At 41.6% G+C, this 24,187-nt stretch overlaps 3 protein-coding genes across 4 annotated transcripts in view; all 3 read right to left on the reverse strand.

Moving 5' to 3' along the window:
• Window positions 1-1,361: 1,361 nt before the first annotated feature.
• Window positions 1,362-15,964, reverse strand: zgc:112332 (uncharacterized protein LOC553712 homolog). The gene is made up of 7 exons (XM_021620401.2): window positions 15,844-15,964; window positions 7,729-7,844; window positions 5,359-5,514; window positions 5,161-5,265; window positions 2,637-2,846; window positions 1,903-2,095; window positions 1,362-1,789 (listed from the first exon to the last, which is right to left on the reverse strand). The coding sequence occupies exons 1-7, from the start codon at window positions 15,855-15,857 to the stop codon at window positions 1,687-1,689; spliced, it is 897 nt and encodes a 298-aa protein (XP_021476076.1). The 5' UTR covers window positions 15,858-15,964; the 3' UTR covers window positions 1,362-1,686.
• Window positions 15,965-16,905: 941 nt separating this feature from the next.
• On the reverse strand, window positions 16,906-21,216 carry si:dkey-73n8.3 (uncharacterized protein LOC100150965 homolog). The gene is made up of 7 exons (XM_021620402.2): window positions 21,087-21,216; window positions 19,388-19,503; window positions 18,465-18,620; window positions 18,255-18,359; window positions 17,901-18,110; window positions 17,472-17,664; window positions 16,906-17,363 (listed from the first exon to the last, which is right to left on the reverse strand). The coding sequence occupies exons 1-7, from the start codon at window positions 21,098-21,100 to the stop codon at window positions 17,261-17,263; spliced, it is 897 nt and encodes a 298-aa protein (XP_021476077.1). The 5' UTR covers window positions 21,101-21,216; the 3' UTR covers window positions 16,906-17,260.
• Window positions 21,217-22,465: 1,249 nt separating this feature from the next.
• Window positions 22,466-24,187, reverse strand: part of tnfrsf11a (tumor necrosis factor receptor superfamily, member 11a, NFKB activator) — a 21,338-nt gene continuing 19,616 nt past the window's right edge. For both annotated transcript variants that reach the window (XM_021620403.2, XM_021620404.2), the window contains exon 9: window positions 22,466-24,187. This exon is cut by the window's right edge and continues 373 nt beyond it. The gene's annotated coding sequence lies outside the window, so the exon portion shown is untranslated.

Here is a 24,187-nt window from a genome sequence, read left to right on the forward strand (position 1 = left end):
ATGTCAGAATAATAGTAGATAATTATTTATTTCAGCTTTTATTTATTTCATCGCATTCCCAGTGGGTCAGAAGTTTACATACACTCAATTAGTATTTGGTAGCATTGCCTTTAGATTGTTTAACTTGGGTCAAACATTTCGGGTAGCCTTCCACAAGCTTCCCACAGTAAGTTGGGTGAATTTTGGCCCATTCCTCCTGACAAAGCTGTTGTAACTCAGTCAGGTTTGTAGGCCTCCTTGCTCGCACACACTTTTTCAGTTCTGCCCACAAATTTTCTATCGGATTGAGGTCAGGGCTTTGTGATGGCCACTCCAATACCTTGACTTGGTTGTCATTAAGGCATTTTTCCACAACTGTGGAAGTATGCTTGGGGTCATTGTCCATTTGGAAGACCCATTTGCGACCAAGCTCTAACTTCCTGACTGATGTCTTGAGATATTGCTTCAATATATCCACATAATTTTCATGCCTCATGATTCCATCTATTGTGTGAAGTGCACCAGTCCCTCCTGCAGCAATGCACCCCTACAAAATGATGCTGCCACCACCGTGCTTCACGGTTGGGATGGTATTCTTCAGCTTGCAAGTCTCCCCCTTATTCCTCCAAGCATAACGATGGTCATTATGGCCAAACAGTTCTATTTTTTTCCCATCAGACCAGAGGACATTTCTCCAAAAAGTATGATCTTTGTCCCCTTGTGCAGTTGCAAACCGTAGTCTGGCTTTTTTATGGCGGTTTTGGGGCAGTGGCTTCTTCCTTTCTGAGTGGCCTTTCAGGTTATGTCAATATAGGACTCATTTTACTGTGGATATAGATAATTTTGTACCTGTTTCCTCCAGCATCTTCACAAGATCATTTGCTGTTGTTCTGGGATTGATTTGCACCTTTCGCACCAAAGTACGTTCATCTCTAGGAGACAGAACGCGTCTCCTTGCTGAGCAGTATGATGGTTGCATGGTTCCATTGTGTTTATACTTGCGTACTATTGTTTGTACAGATGAACGTGGTACCTTCAGGCGTTTGGAAATTGCTCCCAAGGATGAACCAGACTTGTGGAGGTCTACAATTTCTATTCTGAGGTCTTGGCTGATTTCTTTTGATTTTCATATGATGTCAAGCAAAGAGGCACTGAGTTTGAAGGTAGGCCTTGAAATATATCCACAGGTACACCTCCAATTGACTCAAATGATGTCAATTAGCCTATCAGAAGCTTCTAAAGCCATGACATTTTCTGGAATTTTTTAAGCTGTTTAAAGGCCGAGTCATTTTAGTGTATGTAAACTTCTGACCCACTGGAATTGTGATACAGTTAATTACAAGTGAAATAATCTGTAAACAATTGCTGTAAAATTTACTTGTGTCACGCACAAAGTAGATGTCCTAACCGACTTGCCAAAACTATACTGTGTTAACAAGAAATTTGTTTAGTGGTTGAAAAACAAGTTTTAATGACTCCAATCTGAGTGTATGTAAACTTCAACTGTAGTAGTAATGCTTTAAACATATTGCAATCTACATAGTGAGAATAGAATAACTGTAAAAAAAAAATCTGGGCAAATAGCATTTTTGCCTATACAGTGCACTACTGTTGGCCAAAGCCACGTCGTGCACTATATCCACAATGTATTCAGTGCACTACATGAGGACTAGGGGGCCATTTGAGATGCAGCCTAGTGTCTTGTGTTCACTCCCAGGTGATGGCCAGCATCTTGCAGCTCAGCTCCCACAGTTTCTGGGCCAAGTCGTCATCCGAAGCTGTCCTGGAACACCTTGCAGGCGCACAGTCGCTGTTCACACACAAACACAATGAGTGTCAATGAGCAGATGTACAATAACTTACCTGATTAACGCTGTGTACCACTGAGTTACCCTTTCACAATATCAAACAGTATGCGTGTACCTGTAGTATCCTCCACTCTCCTTCTCCAGTCCTGGCTCCACAGCACAGTATATGGAGGTCTGAGCTCCCTCGACAGAGGACTTAGTGAATGGCCGGAACACCTTGACCGCTACCTGGACACGATTGTTCAGGTGTCTCCATAGGTCTGACTGGACCACACCCGGGTGGAGGGAGAACACACTCACACCGGTGCCTGCACACAACACACACAAGCTGGACGCTCAGTCATGTCATGATGACTAGTAGGAACAAGTTGCTTCTAGCCACAGTTACAGGGTGAGATATTTGATCAATCTTAGGTTTGTAGGTACACAGGATTATCCATAGATCCTCTAATTCTGAATAGCTAACAGAAGGTTTGAGAGTCTTAAAGTTGGAGAAACTAACATGCAGTGGCCTAAATGAACAAAGTCCTTTTCAGAGTTCCCGGAGGGTGCTTTGGAGAGAAAACATGACATGGTCTATTTGAGGATCTTAACAGGACGATGTATATGTGTGAGACAGTACAGTATCCTGTTATTAATACACACACACACACACACACACACACACACACACACACACACACACACACACACACACACACACACACACACACACACACAGAGGTGACTGCATAAAACATCTTGCGGAGATTGTGAAGAAGAGGAAATATTTTGAGTCAACTCCAATTCTCTCCAAGAAACATTCAGTTCTAGACCAGTTTGGCTATGCCTGTTGAGGGCAGCTCTTACCCTGCAGTCGTTTTGCCAGTGAACGTGTGCAGAGGACATTGGCCAGTTTGCTCTGTCCATAGGCCTTGACCTGGTCGTAGCTCTTCTCACTGTTGATGTCATCCAGTCTCATGCTGGTCCAGGTGTGAGCCACTGACGACACGTTAACGATGCGGGCTGGCGCCGAGCACTTGATCAGGTCCACCAACAGGTAGGTCAACAGGAAGTGACCTGCAGGAAGTCAGGGGTTAGGGACAGGTCAGGGAAGGGTCAATGAGCTGTGTGTGTGCGTTATTTCTGGCAAATTTGCATGTTGTTAGTGTGTGTGTGTGTGTGTGTGCATAAGAATGTTTTGTTATCTGTAAAACTGGTAATGAACTGTCGTTAAATTATGTTCTCTTCAGTATGAATAGTTCAACAGTGTGTGTATCTTTACGGACCCAGGAAGTATGGCGAGAATTCTAACCGTTTTTAAAAGAAACTGTACTTCAGCAAAAGTCAGACTCACTTCTATCCAAATCAGATTGAATTTCCGCCCTAATCCCTGACTGGCTAATAGCCTTACTGCCGGAGCTAAGGTTAAGACAGAGAGCAATTACTACATCGACGTAAGCCAGCCGCTAATTAGTTCTACATTTAGGAAGGAAATAGGGGCTAATATGCTGATTTACCATTTTAGCCTGTTTAAGAACATGCCTGCACTGATTTAATCTCGATAATCTGATAACGCAAACGCACCAAGTTGGCCTAGTATATACAGTTGAAGTCGGAAGTTTACATACACCTTAGGCAAATACATTTAAACTCTGTTTCACAATTCCTGACATTTAATCCTAGTAAACATTCCCTGTCTTAGGTCAGTTAGGATCACCACTTTATTTTAAGAGTGTCAGAATAATGTCAGAATAATAGTAGAGAAGGATTTATTTCTGCTTTTATTTCTTTCATCGCATTCCCAGTGGGTCAAAAATTTACATACACTCAATTAGTATTTGGTAGCATTGCCTTTAAATTGTTGAACTTGGGTCAAATGTTTTGGGTAGCCTTCCACAATAAGTTTTGAATTTTGGCCCATTTCTCCTGACAAAGCTGATGAAACTGAATCAGGTTTGTAGGCCTCCTTGCTCGCACACACTTTTTCACTTCTGCCCACAAATGTTCTATCGGATTGAGGTCAGGGCTTTGTGCTGGCCACTGCAATACCTTGACTTTGTTGTCAATAAGGCATTTTGCCACAACTGTGGAAGTATGCTTGGGGTCATTGTCCATTTGGAAGAACTATTTGCGACCAAGCTTTAACTTCCTGACTGATGTCTTGAAATGTTGCTTCAATATATCCACATAATTTTTGTTCCTCGTGATGCCATCTATATTGTGTGAAGTGCACCCGTCCCTCCTGCAGCAAAGCACCCCCACAACATGATGCTGCCACCCCTGTGCTTCACAGTTGGGATGGTGTTCTTTGGCTTGCAAGCCTCCCCCTTTTTCCTCCAAACATAATGATGGCCATTATGGCCAAAGAGTTCTATTTTTGTTTCATCAGACGAGAGGACATTTCTCCAAAAAGTATAATATTTGTCCCCATGTGCAGTTGCAAACCGTAGTCTGGCTTTTTATGGCAGTTTTTGGGCAGTGGCTTCTTCCTTGCTGAGCGGCCTTTCAGGTTATGTCGAGGTAGGACTCCTTTTACTGTGGATATAGATACTTTTGTACCTGTTTCCTCCAGCATCTTCACAAGGTCCTTTGCTGTTGTTCTGGGATTGATTTGCACATTTCACACCAAAGTATGTTAATCTCTAGGAGACAGAACTTGTCTCCTTCCTGAGCGGTATGACTGCTGCGTGGTCCCATGGTGTTTATACTTGCGTACTATTGTTTGTACAAATGAACGTGGTACCTTCAGGAGTTTGGAAATTGCTCCCAAGGATGAACCAGACATGTGGAGGTCTACAATTTTTTTTCTGAGGTCTTGGCTGATTTCTTTTGATTTTCGCATGATGTCAAGCAGAGGCACTGAGTTTAAAGGTAGGCCTTGAAATACATTCACAGGTACACCGCCAATTGACTCAATTTATGTAAATTAGCCTATCAGAAGCTTGTAAAACCATGACATTTTCTGGAATTTTCTAAGCTGTTTAAAGGCTCAGTCAACTTAGTGTATGTAAACTTCTGACACTTGAATTGATACAGTGAATTCTAAGTGAAATAATCTGTCTTGGAAAAATGACTTGTGTCATGCACAAAGTAGATGTCCTAATCGACTTGCCAAAAGTATAGTTTGTTAACAAGAAATTTGTGGAGTGGTTTAAAAATGAGTTTGAATGACTTCAACCTTTATGTATGTAAACTTCTGACTTCAACTGTATATATCTTAATAACTAGTGGAACCTTGAATCGTCTATGGCCCAGGGGATTTTCCCGTTCCACTATCGGCTTGACTTACTTTGGGGAAGGGTTTAAGCTTTGGTTACACCTCAGCATTTTATGGCAAATGCATTATGAAAGGGGCTACATGAATACAAGTTCATTGATTGATTTATCTTACCCAGGTGGTTGACTCCAAACTGCATCTCAAAGCCGTCCTTGGTCTTAGAGTAGGGACACATCATGATGCCAGCGTTGTTGATCAGGATATTGACTTGCTTCTCCTCTGCAAACACCAGAAAAACTGTCACTGCAAAAGCTTTCCCTCCCTCCATCTATCTATCCATCCATCCATTCCTATACCCTGAAGGTTATCTACCCTTGTTAACCAGCTCAGCGAACTCTCTGATAGACTTGGTGTCAGACAGATCCAGTTTGTGAACGACAATGTTTTCATTTCCACAATCTTCTGTGATCTCTTTCCTGGCGCCCTCCGCCTTCTCCATGTCTCTACACGCCATGATGATGCGAGCACCTGAGAGGGGGTTCAAAGAAGTCAGAGGTTACACAGAGGTAGGTCATAAGGTTACTAGCGCACGGGAGGACAAACGTGAAAGATGTTCATTTGTGTTTAAAATCCCTGAACATCATAGAATGGATCGTTCTCAACAGCTTAACAAAATATCATAGAAATCTCTAAAAACACAAGCTTAATATCTGTTTACAGAATATCCAACTGTTCATTTCACAGTGTTTGTCAGTAAAGAAACAGGCAACAGTATAAACTGTGTTTCTCATCTTCCCTTGGCAAACAATGGACTGCTCATCCTATTTTAATGAGCCCAGCCCTGCTGAGAGGGCCTATGAGGGGAGACACACACACACACACACAATAGCTGTGGTGGCCCAGTAATTATGGAATAGAAGACCGTCATTATTCCATGGGAGTGTTCCGTCTGGAAGCTATCAAAGTGCCTTTGTTCCCCTCTCTCCGCTCCGATGTGGGGATCAAAATGGTTTCCCAAATTCCCTGGCAGAGCAACCAATCATAATTAAAACACAAACGATAAACAAACAATTAAGAGGGAAGTTAGAGTGAGTTGAGCCAATCACACACACAGTGATGATCCAGGGTGATTTCATGCTGACAGCGTTTATTTGACGCCCTTTATTTGTTCCACATGGGTAAGTAGTGTGTGTGTGTGTGTGTGTGTGTGTGTGTGTGTGTGTGTGTGTTTTCATTGGACATTGCAAACATTTTCTTTTATTATCTAGCTGTTGTTTATAGTACATAATTAACACATTTAGTTATTCTAGTTTATTTTACCATCACAGCAATTTTCATTGAGTTAAATTAAAATATACATTTTGAACTACATGAATGTGAGTTGACGGACAGAGGAAGGTAACTTGAGGATTCTAGTTTCAGATCTTTAAGTTAAAGACTGTTTTCCAGTAAGCCAAGAAACAGAGTGTGATGCACGCAAGGCTTTGTCTTGGCCCAGCCTGTCTAGACATATTAAATAAAATAGTATTGGTAATACAATTATATTGATATTTTAATATAACCACTCTCTTTCATCTATTTCCTCTAGCTTACTTGACATCGTAAAGTATGATCAATATTTCCTTATATAACAAATTACTTTAGGAAATAAAATGACAGACGGTTATGAATCTTTCGTTCCCAGCTCTAACCTCAGTTGTGAATGAGTGAAACGTCATTCTGATAGTCTTTTAACAGACCCCCGATGCTTTCAATACACACACACACACATTCCCACTCACACACAAACACACAGTTGTGTTTTGTAAGAGGAAGTTGGTGCCACACAGAGCTTTTCAAGTGCAGCCAACGGAACAAATCAGACCACGTACATAGAACCAGCTTTCATCTCCCTCTGTGTGTATGTGTGTGTGTGCATGCGTGTGTGTGTGTGCGTGCATGTGTTTGTGTGCGTGCGTGCGTGCGTGTGCGTTCCATCGCATGCATAGGACGGATGTTTAGTGGTCTACTCTGACAATGCCCTCTCTGTCTCCACCTCTCCTGGATCCTTAATGACTGCTACTTAGAATATCATTAGGCTAAAAGGCGCCCATACACTCGGTTTAGAAAAATATATATTTTGTCCCTCTTGAGACAGCATAGTAACAACATAGATTCATTCTGACTATTTTGAGGAAGGCTAAGAAAAATCAATGAATCTGTAATTAATTTGGAAGTTTTTGCCAATGAGGTCTTGGTCACACAATTTTACATCTAACTAACAGAATTTCTCAAGTGAAAGCATTTGAATAAAAACTAGTCATCTCTCGTTGAAGGACAACAAATACTTAATTGAAGAATCCTGTCCATAGTCCCCACTCCTACTAGGAGTACTACCAATCACTGGTGAAGGATGTAGACTTCGACTTGTGTGTGTTTTTGTTTAACTCTCCTTGGGTACCAGAAGTCCTCACAAGGATAGTAAAACAAGGACAATTCGTGCAAGGCGGGACATTTTGGCTGTCCTCACAAAAAATGTTGCTATTTTAGGCTTAGGGGTTAGGTTTAGGGTTAGATATAGGGTTTGGGGTTAAGTTTAGGCTCAAGGTTAGGGTTAGGGGTTAGGAAAAAAATGATTTTAGATGGGAATCAATTATTTGGTTCCCACAAGGATAGCAACACAAAATTGTGTGTGTGTGTGTGTGTGTGTGTGTGTGTGTGTGTGTGTGTGTGTGTGTGTGTGTGTGTGTGTGTGTTCTCTACCTCTCTTGGCCAGGTCCCTGGCTGTCTCTTTGCCGATTCCAGTGTTAGCTCCTGTGATGATGACAGTCTGACCGTCCAGACGCACGTCACATGACCAGCGGCCACAGAAGAAGTTCCTGACAGAGTCAGATACACACAGCAAGAGAGAGTCAAATACACAATCAACACAGTCAATCAACACGGTTGAACACAGTTGAACAAACAGTTGAAATCGTTTGGAGGATGTGGTAAGACAGCTTATTACAGAGACAGGAAATGTAGTAATATTACAACATAACACAACAACATACAATACACATATTACACACACACACCAGTGGAGGCTGCTGAGGGGAGGGCGGCTCATAATAATGGTGGAACGGAGCAAATGGAATGGCATCAAACACCTGGAAACCATGTGATACCATTCCACTGATTACGCTCCAGTCCTTACCACAAGCCTGTCCTCCCCAATAAAGGTGCCACCAACCTCCTGTGACACACACACAAACACCACATCACTGACACACAGAGCAGATAATCAGAATGTCAACTTAATTTAGATGTCAGCAAGACAGTTAAATAACTAGCTACTAGTAAGAATACTAGCTGAAGTGCTGAACCAAATTATGAAATGTAAATCGTTCGGCTTATGATTAACTGCAAATGTGAAAAAGTGAAAAAGGTTATGATCTTCTATGGAGCATACGACTAGATTAAATATTAATTCAGTAAATCGGCTACCAAACCTGGATAAATAATAGATTGTTTTAGTAAAAATCAATAATAAAATTTGTTATGAAGTAGAAATATGTTTGTTTTAATTTACTTTACAGTTTTTCTCAATCGCTTTGGCTCAATTCTCAAATTAGAATTTTTTTATTTTTCAAAACAATATTTTCAAATCTCTGAACAATTAGTTTCTTGTTCACACCAGATTTGACTTTCTTATTAATTAAAGCAAATTGTACGTGTTTTGGCACTTGTGTGCAAAAGAGTAAACACAATTGTCTACAATTTGCACAATAGCTACATGCACATGGCTGATCAAAACTGATGAGCTGATTCTCAGTGAAATTGTCACTCTTCACAACATTCTTTCATCGTGAGCCATCACATGCAAAATGATCCATTCAATGAGCAAAATCTGTCAGACATACATGTATATTCCATATATATCTATGACATGGAATGTTTGTGATGTCTGCTAAACTGGCAAATGACCTGCCAGCTGACATAGTAATGAAATAGGAATCACAATCAACCAATCAAGTTTGGAAGCATATACAGTGCCTTGCGAAAGTATTCGGCCCCCTTGAACTTTGCGACCTTTTGCCACATTTCAGGCTTCAAACATAAAGATATAAAACTGTATTTTTTTGTGAAGAATCAACAACAAGTGGGACACAATCATGAAGTGGAACGACATTTATTGGATATTTCAAACTTTTTTAACAAATCAAAAACTGAAAAATTGGGCGTGCAAAATTATTCAGCCCCCTTAAGTTAATACTTTGTAGCGCCACCTTTTGCTGCGATTACAGCTGTAAGTCGCTTGGGGTATGTCTCTATCAGTTTTGCACATCGAGAGACTGAATTTTTTTCCCATTCCTCCTTGCAAAACAGCTCGAGCTCAGTGAGGTTGGATGGAGAGCATTTGTGAACAGCAGTTTTCAGTTCTTTCCACAGATTCTCGATTGGATTCAGGTCTGGACTTTGACTTGGCCATTCTAACACCTGGATATGTTTATTTTTGAACCATTTCATTGTAGATTTTGCTTTATGTTTTGGATCATTGTCTTGTTGGAAGACAAATCTCCGTCCCAGTCTCAGGTCTTTTGCAGACTCCATCAGGTTTTCTTCCAGAATGGTCCTGTATTTGACTCCATCCATCTTCCCATCAATTTTAACCATCTTCCCTGTCCCTGCTGAAGAAAAGCAGGCCCAAACCATGATGCTGCCACCACCATGTTTGACAGTGGGGATGGTGTGTTCAGTGTGATGAGCTGTGTTGCTTTTACGCCAAACATAACGTTTTGCATTGTTGCCAAAAAGTTCCATTTTGGTTTCATCTGACCAGAGCCCCTTCTTCCACATGTTTGGTGTGTCTCCCAGGTGGCTTGTGGCAAACTTTAAACGACACTTTTTATTGATATCTTTAAGAAATGGCTTTCTTCTTGCCACTCTTCCATAAAGGCCAGATTTGTGCAATATACGACTGATTGTTGTCCTATGGACAGAGTCTCCCACCTCAGCTGTAGATCTCTGCAGTTCATCCAGAGTGATCATGGGCCTCTTGGCTGCATCTCTGATCAGTCTTCTCCTTGTATGAGCTGAAAGTTTAGAGGGACGGCCAGGTCTTGGTAGATTTGCAGTGGTCTGATACTCCTTCCATTTCAATATTATCGCTTGCACAGTGCTCCTTGGGATGTTTAAAGCTTGGGAAATCTTTTTGTATCCAAATCCGGCTTTAAACTTCTTCACAACAGTATCTCGGACCTGCCTGGTGTGTTCCTTGTTCTTCATGATGCTCTCTGCGCTTTTAACGGACCTCTGAGACTATCACAGTGCAGGTGCATTTATACGGAGACTTGATTACACACAGGTGGATTGTATTCATCATCATTAGTCATTTAGGTCAACATTGGATCATTCAGAGATCCTCACTGAACTTCTGGAGAGAGTTTGCTGCACTGAAAGTAAAGGGGCTGAATAATTTTGCACGCCCAATTTTTCAGTTTTTGATTTGTTAAAAAAGTTTGAAATATCCAATAAATGTCGCTCCACTTCATGATTGTGTCCCACTTGTTGTTGATTCTTCACAAAAAAATACAGTTTTATTTCTTTATGTTTGAAGCCTGAAATGTGGCAAAAGGTCGCAAAGTTCAAGGGGGCCGAATACTTTCGCAAGGCACTGTATATGGACCTTGCCCACAGCACAATCACTACCATTTATGAACATGGAGGAACGTCACAACCCTGAACAGCAGCTACATGCTCGTGGAGGAGAAATAAGAAGATGTGTAAGAGTGGTTGGTGGGGGTGTTAGGGGAAGACATAATAGAGGAAGAGGTAGAAGGCAAAGAATAAGAGTACCTGATGAAATCAGAGCCACAATTGTGGACCATGTCATAAACCACGGTCTGACAATGGAAGAAGGATGGTCGGAGAGTACAGCCTAATGTAAACAGGTCCACAGTGTTATAAACCACGGTCTGACAATGGAAGAGGCTGGTCAGAGAGTTCAACCTAATGTAAACAGGTCCACAGTGTTATAAACCATGGTCTGACAATGGAAGAGGCTGGTCAGAGAGTTCAGCCTAATGTAAACAGGTCCACAGTGTTATAAACCATGGTCTGACAATGGAAGAGGCTGGTCAGAGAGTTCAGCCTAATGTAAGCAGGTCCACAGTGTTGTAAACCATGGTCTGACAATGGAAGAGGCTGGTCAGAGAGTACAGCCTAATGTAAACAGGTCCACAGTGTTATAAACCATGGTCTGACAATGGAAGAGGCTGGTCAGAGAGTTCAGCCTAATGTAAACAGGTCCACAGTGTTATAAACCATGGTGTTACAATGGAAGAGGCTGGTCAGAGAGTACAGCCTAATGTAAACAGGTCCACAGTGTTATAAACCATGGTGTTACAATGGAAGAGGCTGGTCAGAGAGTACAGCCTAATGTAAACAGGTCCAGGGCGGTGCGGAGATGTTTTCCATAGGGAAAACAGGTAAATATGTACTTTCTCTACTTTTGCTACAGCGTTTAATTCACAACTATTGTAAAAGTAAATGCAAGTCTGAAAATCACAATGTACTGTAAGATATGTATATATACAGTAGTACAGCACAATTTGAATACAATATACTATCTGTAACATGGTCTATTTGTGAATCCTACATGTCATATATAGGACTGCACAACGACCTCATGCTGGTAGCAGAGCAGCTCAACATGTCATATATAGGACTGCACAACGACCTCATGCTGGTAGCAGAGCAGCTCTACATGTCATATATAGGACTGCACAACGACCTCATGCTGGTAGCAGAGCAGCTCAACATGTCATATATAGGACTGCACAACGACCTCATGCTGGTAGCAGAGCAGCTCTACATGTCATATATAGGACTGCACAACGACCTCATGCTGGTAGCAGAGCAGCTCTACATGTCATATATAGGACTGCACAACGACCTCTACATGTCATTTATAGGACTGCACAACGACCTCATGCTGGTAGCAGAGCAGCTCTACATGTCATATATAGGACTGCACAACGACCTCTACATGTCATATATAGGACTGCACAACGACCTCTACATGTCATATATAGGACTGCACAACGACCTCATGCTGGTAGCAGAGCAGCTCTACATGTCATATATAGGACTGCACAACGACCTCTACATGTCATATATAGGACTGCACAACGACCTCTACATGTCATATATAGGACTGCACAACGACCTCATGCTGGTAGCAGAGCAGCTCTACATGTCATATATAGGACTGCACAACGACCTCATGCTGGTAGCAGAGCAGCTCTACATGTCATATATAGGACTGCACAACGACCTCTACATGTCATATATAGGACTGCACAACGACCTCTACATGTCATATATAGGACTGCACAACGACCTCATGCTGGTAGCAGAGCAGCTCTACATGTCATATATAGGACTGCACAACGACCTCTACATGTCATATATAGGACTGCACAACGACCTCTACATGTCATATATAGGACTGCACAACGACCTCATGCTGGTAGCAGAGCAGCTCTACATGTCATATATAGGACTGCACAACGACCTCTACATGTCATTTATAGGACTGCACAACGACCTCATGCTGGTAGCAGAGCAGCTATACATGTCATATATAGGACTGCACAACGACCTCTACATGTCATATATAGGACTGCACAACGACCTCATACTGGTAGCAGAGCAGCTCTACATGTCATATATAGGACTGCACAACGACCTCATGCTGGTAGCAGAGCAGCTCTACATGTCATATATAGGACTGCACAACGACCTCTACATGTCATATATAGGACTGCACAACGACCTCATGCTGGTGGCAGAGCAGCTCTACATGTCATATATAGGACTGCACAACGACCTCATGCTGGTGGCAGAGCAGCTCTACATGTCATATATAGGACTGCACAACGACCTCATGCTGGTAGCAGAGCAGCTCTACATGTCATATATAGGACTGCACAACGACCTCATGCTGGTAGCAGAGCAGCTCTACATGTCATATATAGGACTGCACAACGATCTCATGCTGGTAGCAGAGCAGCTCTACATGTCATATATAGGACTGCACAACGACCTCATGCTGGTAGCAGAGCAGCTCTACATGTCATATATAGGACTGCACAACGACCTCATGCTGGTGGCAGAGCAGCTCTACATGTCATATATAGGACTGCACAACGACCTCATGCTGGTAGCAGAGCAGCTCTACATGTCATATATAGGACTGCACAACGACCTCATGCTGGTAGCAGAGCAGCTCTACATGTCATTTATAGGACTGCACAACGATCTCATGCTGGTAGCAGAGCAGCTCTACATGTCATATATAGGACTGCACAACGACCTCTACATGTCATATATAGGACTGCACAACGACCTCATGCTGGTAGCAGAGCAGCTCTACATGTCATATATAGGACTGCACAACGACCTCTACATGTCATATATAGGACTGCACAACGACCTCATGCTGGTAGCAGAGCAGCTCTACATGTCATATATAGGACTGCACAACGACCTCATGCTGGTAGCAGAGCAGCTCTACATGTCATATATAGGACTGCACAACGACCTCATGCTGGTAGCAGAGCAGCTCTACATGTCATATATAGGACTGCACAACGACCTCTACATGTCATATATAGGACTGCACAACGACCTCATGCTGGTAGCAGAGCAGCTCTACATGTCATATATAGGACTGCACAACGACCTCATGCTGGTAGCAGAGCAGCTCTACATGTCATATATAGGACTGCACAACGACCTCATGCTGGTAGCAGAGCAGCTCTACATGTCATTTATAGGACTGCACAACGATCTCATGCTGGTAGCAGAGCAGCTCTACATGTCATATATAGGACTGCACAACGACCTCTACATGTCATATATAGGACTGCACAACGACCTCATGCTGGTAGCAGAGCAGCTCTACATGTCATATATAGGACTGCACAACGACCTCTACATGTCATATATAGGACTGCACAACGACCTCATGCTGGTAGCAGAGCAGCTCTACATGTCATATATAGGACTGCACAACGACCTCATGCTGGTAGCAGAGCAGCTCTACATGTCATATATAGGACTGCACAACGACCTCATGCTGGTAGCAGAGCAGCTCTACATGTCATATATAGGACTGCACAACGACCTCTACATGTCATATATAGGACTGCACAACGACCTCATGCTGGTAGCAGAGCAGCTCTACATGTCATATATAGGACTGCACAACGACCTCTACATGTCATATATAGGACTGCACAACGACCTCATGCTGGTAGCAGAGCAGCAGTATTCAGCCGTCAACAAGAACAAGAAATTTGCAAAATGGTCATAGCCAACAATTCCATCAGGCTAAGAGATCCAAAGTGCAATCATAAATGATGACTATCTTTGCAAATATCATTGGTCAGCATTTCCACTACAGACAGATAAAATGTTTTATTAAAAAATGACTAAGAAACAACTGTACAAGGTGCCATTTGAGAGGAATAGTGACAGAGTGAAGGAGCTGTGGTACCAGTATGTCCAGGTAAAACATCGGTGTGTAGATGGTATACTGTACTTCAATGATGCCTGTATATACTTCTTGAAGTTGGAGATGCCCATAAGAAAACATTTCTACTTTACTAAACTGTCTGATTCTATAATAGGCTGACTTTATTATTTGTTTCTGTGTTACTATACAGAGAATAATGGAGCTGGAAGGACACGAAATGACCCACATTCTTGTTTTTGTGGAGAGGCTGGGTTCAATCTGGCTAAAGGCAGGAGGCGTGGCAACAACCTCATTGGATGCAGAGCCACAAATGGCACACCAGGCCAACGTGTGGGCAGTATTACAATGTGTGCTGCCATTTCTGAGAATGGTGTGAGCACACATTCCTCACATTGGGCCCTATAACACCCAACTTCTCCTGTCTTTCCTAAATACACTTTACAGAGACCTAATTCCAGAACACCAAAGAGGTTAGGTTAGACCAGATTTGCCAAATGATGTAATTGTGTGGAATAATGTCAGCTTCCACCAAACCAACATTGTTAGGGAATGGTTTGCTGCACATGAAAGGATGTCAATGGCTTTTCTTTCACCATACTCCACATTCCTGAATACGATAGTTTTGTTCAGCATGAAGGTGGAAAGTATATGACTATCGGGCACAAGATCAGATGTCTCTGTTAGATGCCATGAATGCTGCTTGGGAGGACATCACAGGCCATCGTTGCAGGGGTTGGTTACGAGACATTTTGACCAGTACGGCTCACACGATGACAAAACTTTTCATTTTGGTGGCATTGGCCAATTTACTGACACAATTCGGTTTTGAAGCATGAATGAAATGTTTTGGGTGAGTTACCACATTTTGCAGATATGCAATAGTTGTGATGTCCCATAAAACAGTTGTGACAATTGCACTTAGTTTAGAGAACGTTAAGACTGTTTCAAAGAAATTAGCCAAAGCGATTGAGAAACTGTGACATGATAAACTAGCCCAGAGGTCTCCAACCCTGTTCCTGGAGAGATACCCTCCTGTACATTTTCACTCCAACCCCAGTTGTAACTGACCTGGTTCAATGTATCAACCAGCTAGTTATTAGAATTAGGTGTGCTAGAATAGGGTTGGTGAGAACCTACAGGACGGTATCGCTCCATTAACAGGGTTGGAGAGCACTAGTCTAATTGCAATTTAATGTCAATACACCATAGTGGTAACAATTTGTTCAATGTTTCATAATTACAACAGTAATAACAGTTCGAATTTGAAGAAGAAAAATAGTTCTGTACACCGAAAGAGAAAATGACTGCCACCATAGCATCTTTGTTTTCCCCAATATAAATAGTCATTGACCTACCTGATTGAATGCATTCCTTTCCCAGTGACCAATCTTTCTCCTCAATACCCCAAGTTCATCTAAACAAGTTTCCTCTCAACTCTAGGTTGTATCAATGGATACATTCCTCCGCGTTGCAGCCCGCCCACCCGACATCTGTCACACTATGGGTGCGTTCCAGCCCGTCGTTGTGCTGCGATTTTTTAAAATTTTATTACCATAATAATATAGTAGTGGTTAATCAAGAACTGGTTTTGGTTGTCTGTTTGAACAGCGAGTAAATGAATGAATTAAGAAAATATCTTTTGACATTTTAACTTATTCTCCAGATGTTGTGAGATCTTACAATATGCTCAGCACGACTTTATTGAATTACTGTCTCGAACTATTGACTGCTCAGGGGTCCTCTTTTGACCAATTTCCCCAGGAGTGGAGTGAGATCAATTCAATGCATTTATTTCCTTTTATTTGATCAATTCATTGATCGGATACTTTCAGTTTAACAATTCGGATAACCTACCGGTAGCCAATTCAGGTTTTGTAAAGGCCTAGCCCACAATGTGTGTTCCTTTTCCCTTTAATATAAAAGGACACCAAACGAATTGGCTGATTATGGCAGTTGACATTACTACACGTTTGGCACACTTTGCCAGTCAGAGAACAAACATTTACAAATATGTCCTAGTTAGAATAATATAATAACTTAAACTTAATAACTTACATTTTCTGGGGGAAAAAATAGTCCCACACATCCTGAGTGACTAACATTGTTTGTGGGACGAGGTCAACAGAGTATCCTGTAGAAAACTCACAACCTTTCCTTTTTATAATCCGAGGTTCAGTTGGTTACATCATCGTCATCTTCTGTTACACTATGTCAATGTGCAGATCGAGCGCTCATTTTAAGACGTCGTCTTGTGGTTTGAAGCTTTGACCACTAGATGTCCCCATAGGCCAATTTTAGTGATACTTGTCAGACCATTTTAGTCGTGTTCTAATAGATAATTAATGTAGAGAAAGCTATTGCTGGTCTAAATAATAGTCAGAAAACCTAAATTACTCCCAACAAGAAAATGCAAAATGTTATTATAGCATTTGATAGCATTTTACTTTCTCCAGAAAGCACAGGAATCAAAGGTGTAAAAACAGAAGAGAATTACATGATTTAGTTAAACTGAATATTTGACATATAGCTTTCCTTGTCCAGTCACTCTCAGATAGTTTACTGACTGCAACACTAACTCTACACATTCTATCACCTATCTGTACCACTTCCACCTACGCTCACCATCAGCCACATCATACATCACCTGTCTGTCTCCCTCTTCACATTTAGCATTTGACATAGTAGGACTTATGATAGCAATATTTTCTCAGTATTTGACGTGACAGAAAGAAGCAATTTGGTGTAAAGATAGCATTAATATTGGGTGTCTGTTCATCTCCAGCAGATGCCCAGTAGATGACAGCTAACAGCCCAGAGTTTGAGAGCGGTGCCTTCATCACTACCAGCCCTGGCACACACTGCCTGTGCACACCCACTGAGAGAGAGAGAGAATTATTTTATTTTACACCCTTATTTCATGGGTAATCAAGTACTGTACATATTAGTGTTCAGGGTCAGGGATGAGAGGTGAAAGGTCACTGACCTATAGTAACCCCCAGAGGTGAGTTCAGAATCAGGGGTCACGATGCAGTACAGAGTGGTGTAGGCTCCTTCTGCTGGCGTCTTGAGGAAGTAGCTGAACTTCTTAAACATGAGCTGTAGGGGGCGCTTTGTGTGACGCATCAGATCAGTGTTCACTACCCCCGGGTGGACTGCATAGGCTGTCACACCTAGAACTGTTAACACACACACACACACACACACACACACACACACACACACACACACACACACACACACACACACACACACACACACACACACACACATATTGTTCAAGTACCCAGGGCCTCTTTGCTCTATTTCAACCACAGAGGGATGGTGGTTAAGACACGAGACACTCACACTGGTGTACGCTTAGATCCATTCTCTACAGGATGCTACATGCATGGAAACACACACCCATACCCACCCGCGGTCCTCTTGGCCAGCTCTCTAGTGAACAGTATATTAGCCAGTTTGCTCTGGACGTAGGCCTTGACAGGGTGGTATTCCTTCTCACTGTTCAGGTCCTCAAAGTGGATCCTGCCCATGGCGTGGGTCGATGACGACACAGTGATGACACGGGAGGGGGCGGAGTGCTTCAGCAGATCCAATAGGAGGAAAGTCAGAAAGAAGTGACCTGGAAAAAGGAAATAGGAAATAGTTCATAAGGATAGGTTTCAATCAATGGCAATCAATCAATGATAATATATTCTCTTTATGTGGCAATGGAAAAAAGTGTTGCTTGCAGTCTTGATAATAAACCAGCCGTTCTGTCTCGTACCCAGATGGTTGACTCCAAGCTGCATCTCGTATCCATCTACAGTGGTGCTGTAAGGACAGGTGGCCACACCTGCATTGTTGATCAGGAAGTGAAGCACCTTCTCCGCTGGGGGACAAAAAGAGTCAGAACACCTCTGTATTGGAGCCCTGACAGTATGGTGTTGAATATGTTTTACAGTATATGGTGTTGTGTGTGTGTGTTTTAACCCACTGTTGTAGATGTTTTCAGCAAATTCACAGATGGACTTGGTGTCAGCGAGGTCAAGCTTCCTGGCTTCCACCTTGGCCCCTCCCATTTCCCTGACGATGTCACTGACCGCAAGCTCCGCCTTCTCCATGTCCCTGCAGGCCAGGATGACGCGTGCACCTAGAGCAAGAGAACCCCTTTTTTATTCAATTATCTTCACACTTTCAAAAAGTATCAAACTCCCATACTGTCCATGATGTCTAGCACATTTCTGACACTTCAGGAGCCTGTAAAACTCCCAGCATACACTGCAATGCACCCCCACTGGTTCCTACCTCTCTCATTAATAATATACCCCGAAAGTCTCTTTCCATAGAGAGATCATATTAGTGTGTACAGACAGAGGTTGGCAATTCGGCAGTACCCGACTTCAGTCCCGTGGCGATTGTGGGGGTTGTGGGGGTCGTAGAGCAAAACAGTCTCATCTTTCCATTGAGGGGTCATAAGAGTTTGGAAGCTACAGACGTTTCCGTTTCCGTCTCCTGGTCTGACAAACAGCGCTGTAGCTCTGCCACCTTTCACCGCAGATACGGAAGGCCGACATCGGAGGATGTGGCGGATTGAGATGCAGCCCATGCATCTAGCTTAAACAGACCGATTGTTATGGGGATGTTTTTATTGTGCTAATTCGATTTCCACGGGGGCGCATATATCAAATCAAATGCTATTAGTCACATGCGGCGAATACAACAGGTAATATATAATACAACCTTACAGGGAAATGTTTACTTATGAGCCCCTAACCGACAGTGCAGTTTAAAAAATACGGATAAGAATAAGAGATAAAAGTACAAGTAAGTAAAGAGGAGCGGTAAAAAAAGAACAATATATGCATGGACTATAAGGGAGACAAGGGAAGCAATAGAATGTAAGATTGTATGGTCCACCTCTCTTGGCCAGGTCCATGGCGGTCTCCTTGCCAATGCCAGTGTTAGCTCCCGTCACGATCGCAGTCTTCCCATCCAGACGAACATCAGACGACCAGTGCTTAGTGATCAGGGAGCTTGAAGAAGAGAGAGCCAATATGATAAACAAATAAGCTGTTTGACATTTGTTGTTGATATTGACTCGGACAACACAATTCATTACATTAATATTAACAGCATACGTTTTGAATCGCAGTTATTTTCTCTTTGATGGTCTTACATCTATTTACAGTAGAACCATAGGGATTAGTCTTACATCTATTTACAGTAGAACCATAGGGATTAGTCTTACATCTATTTACAGTAGAACCATAGGGATTAGTCTTACATCTATTTACAGTAGATCCATAGGGATTGGTCTTACATCTATTTACAGTACAACCATAGGGATTAGTCTTACATCTATTTACAGTAGAACCATAGGGATTAGTCTTACATCTATTTACAGTAGAACCATAGGGATTAGTCTTACATCTATTTACAGTAGAACCATAGGGATTAGTCTTACATCTATTTACAGTAGATCCATAGGGATTGGTCTTACATCTATTTACAGTAGATCCATAGGGATTGGTCTTACATCTATTTACAGTAGAACCATAGGGATTAGTCTTACATCTATTTACAGTAGATCTATAGGGATTGGTCTTACATCTATTTACAGTAGATCCATAGGGATTGGTCTTACATCTATTTACAGTAGATCCATAGGGATTAGTCTTACATCTATTTACAGTAGATCCATAGGGATTGGTCTTACATCTATTTACAGTAGAACCATAGAGATTGATTTTACATCTATTTACAGTAGATCCATAGGGATTGGTCTTACATCTATTTACAGTAGAACCACAGAGATTGATTTTACATCTATTTACAGTAGAACCATAGGGATTGGTCTTACATCTATTTACAGTAGAACCATAGGGATTGGTCTTACATCTATTTACAGTAGAACCATAGGGATTGGTTTTACATCTATTTACAGTAGAACCATAGGGATTGGTCTTACATCTATTTACAGTAGAACCATAGGGATTGGTCTTACATCTATTTACAGTAGAACCATAGGGATTGGTCTTACATCTATTTGCAGTAGAACCATAGGGATTGGTCTTACATCTATTTACAGTAGAACCTTAGGGATTAGTCTTAAATCTATTTACAGTAGAACCATAGGGATTAGTCTTACATCTAATTACAGTAGAACCATAGGGATTAGTCTTACATATATTTACAGTAGAACCATAGGGATTAGTCTTACATATATTTACAGTAGAACCATAGGGATTGGTCTTACATCTAATTACAGTAGAACCATAGGGATTGGTCTTACATATATTTACAGTAGAACCATAGGGATTGGTCTTACATCTATTTACAGTAGAACCATAGAGATTAGTCTTACATCTAATTACAGTAGAACCATAGGGATTGGTCTTACATATATTTACAGTAGAACCATAGGGATTAGTTTTACATATATTTACAGTAGAACCATAGGGATTGGTTTGACATATATTTACAGTAGAACCATAGGGATTAGTCTTACATATATTTACAGTAGAACCATAGGGATTAGTCTTACATCTAATTACAGTAGAACCATAGGGATTGGTTTTACATATATTTACAGTAGAACCATAGGGATTGGTCTTACCGGATCTTTTCCATCTCTGTGTTTCTGATAGAAAACTGATATCCTCTTGGGAGACTTCAGAAATCCCCTCTTCAACCAGTCTGTCTTTCTGTCCACTCACAGAAACGGATGTGCTAGAGGACGCTGTGTGTCGAGACTCTTGTGTGTGTGTGCGTGTGTGTGCGCATGCAAGCGTATATATATGTGTGTGTGTGTGTGTGTGTGTGTGTGTGTGTGTGTGTGTGTGTGTGTGTGTGTGTGTGTGTGTGTGTGCGTGTGCGTGTGTGTCATGTCTCCAAATTGTTAATGGTCTATTGATAGGCCCCAGATAAACCATTCTTTCATCAGGGGAGAGTTGTGTCTAATTCATTACTGTGCCTTAGAGAAACTCTTTCTTACAAAATGTGTATCTGAATAGTAACATTATTCTGTGATAAGTAGAGACGTGGAAGGAGTTAGTCAAGAGAGATAGCCAGCCGGAGGCTCCTCCTATTAGTGGGCCACCATGTTTTATCCTGACCATGTGACTGGACTGTGAAAACCTAATGTCACATGTATGGTTAGTAAAATCCCAGGTCCCTACATAAGAATGGAGTCTCACACTTCCATACAGGTTCTGTTTCACCTCAGGTGTAATTCAAGCCTGTCTAAACAGCAGGTGAAGATATTCCAGTTTCAGCATTTCTGACTGAGAAGTTTCTGGTAGTTTCCAGGTGAGAACTTGCTGCCCTGTGTCACCAGCAGTGAACTAGAACACTACAGGAAATGCAGTGTGGGTATTTGTTTGTGTGCAATACATGTAATACAAGTAATACATCCTTCACTCGGTGGCATCATAGTTTAGTGCCAATGTTCTCCAATACATTACCCTCTAAATCTACACATTCTCTATTCTTATGTTCTCTAGAAGCAGCTGAGCTGAAGGCATCTGATGTAAACCATGTGCAGGCTAGTCATAACTTCCTGTTTTCACAGACAACAGAAAATACCCTCCTCTCCTGGTGGGCCTCTGGTTCTCAATGGCACACACGCACGTACACTTGCACGCAAACACAAACGACCCAAACCAGGCCCTAAATCAGCATCTCCAGCGCTTCTCATGTGGTTTTAGAGAAAATAGCCCTATCCTAGATGCTACGCAAGCTAAACGTGGCCAATGCTACGTTGGCCCTATACTGCCAGCCATCTTGTGTGATAATGAAATACTGTCAGTCTGTCTGTCTGCATTGGGACAGTGACAGAAACTGAAGCCCTGCCACATGTGTAATCAGCTCTGTTTTCACAGTCATTATGGCTCAGAGAGAAGATAAATAACTTCATTGTAATGACCAGATAGCAGACAGTAAACCATGGAATAACACTACGGCTGCTGTCACAAAAAAAAACACGATTTGAATCAAAACAGTTCTGTCATTTATTGAAATTTGAATCAATATTTACAGTTTATTTACAGACAAGTTTTCACTTTCAACTCTTGAAAGCTTTATTTGATTGGTTAGCTATTCAATAGCTGGTCTTAGACTTGGACTTGTAGACTAACTGTGTGAGCTGGTTTTCATTTCAACACAGCCTGGTCTAATAGACTAGACGTAACAAAGTAAATGTAAATCCGAGACAGTGGCATTAGTATATGTTACGTTTGGTATGGTTACAAAAGACAGATGTTTACTTAAGGCAAAAAGTAAAAGGACAGGGGGGACAGGTGGGCGTATAATGCAAACAGTATCAAATCTGATCACAGACAATTTTAGCTAATTATTTACTTTAACTACTTACTACTTTTTAGCTACTTTGCAACTACTTAGCATGTTAGCTAACCCTTCCCCTAACCTTACACTTTTTAGCTAACCCGAACTCAAACTCTTTTAGCTAAACCCAACCCTTTAACCTGCTAACCTTAACCCCTAGCATAACTAACGTTTGCCAACTAGCTAATGTTAGCCTCCAAACCCACCTAGCTAACGTTAGCCTCAACAAATTGGAATTCGTAACATACTGTATCATACATTTTTCAAATTCGTATCATATTATACAAATTGTAATTTGTAACATATCATACGAAATGGATGATGGGCATCCTCAAATGAATACCTACCATACGAAACATAACATATGACACTAAATGTGAGTGTCTCTGATTTAAATATTGAATAATACAAAATGCTCGGAGACACTATGTTGTTCAACCAGGTAAAGTCTTAAAGCTGCAATATGTAACTTTTTGGGTGACCCGACCAAATTCACATAGAAACGGGAGTTATCGATCGGTCATTATCATTCAAAGCAAAGAAGCAGTAGATATGTTCTATGTGCACTATTTCTATGCGTTCCGTTCTGAAGTTTAGTTTTTTGCGTCTTTTACTTAAATATTTTTACACCAGCTAAAGGTAAATATATTTAGATGCTACAATGATTCTCTACACTAGACATGCTTGTTTTGGCACAGACTGAAATTAGGCAAACTATTCGATTTTAGTAACCACGAAATGGCGGAGTGATTTCTGCATAGTGCAGTCTTTATTCTCTTTGGGTCAACACAATTGATTAAGGTGGATGAATCCCGGGTGTCCTGCTGTCCACAAGACTGTGTTAGCCCTCTGAGCTAAAGCTAACACAAGTCTTTTCAGACAAGGTTACTCATCACACGAGTGTGGATCACTGATCCACTTCCATGGTTTTTGTATTACGACAATAATGCTTTCGTTCCAAAGATGTCTTCATTAGTCCAACATCAAAAATATTCTAGAAAACAAACAACACATTTACATGTATAGTATATAGCTCAACAAATGCATAGCATTTCTCTTAACAACAAACCGCACTCGTGGTGCTCTGAGAAGAAATCAACACCAAGGATAACAACAAGAAGGGAGTCAAACTCATGGACTTGATTTCAGTTGTCCAGCTCTTTTAGATCAGTAAGAATGAAAGAAAGGAGACAATGAAGTAAAGGAGGCTTCATGAGACTATTGAGACAGCCATGAGGTCCAGATGAGGAACACAGTCCTCCAGGTTCCAGTTCTAAGTCTATGGCACAGTTCCAATTCCTACCACCTACCCAGGAAGACTATGGACTATTGTTTCAAGTAGGTCGTAGCAATAGGTTTTGGAGTGTCAACAAG

This window comes from Oncorhynchus mykiss, chromosome 11 (assembly GCF_013265735.2).
Source record: "Oncorhynchus mykiss isolate Arlee chromosome 11, USDA_OmykA_1.1, whole genome shotgun sequence".
NCBI lineage: Eukaryota > Metazoa > Chordata > Actinopteri > Salmoniformes > Salmonidae > Oncorhynchus > Oncorhynchus mykiss.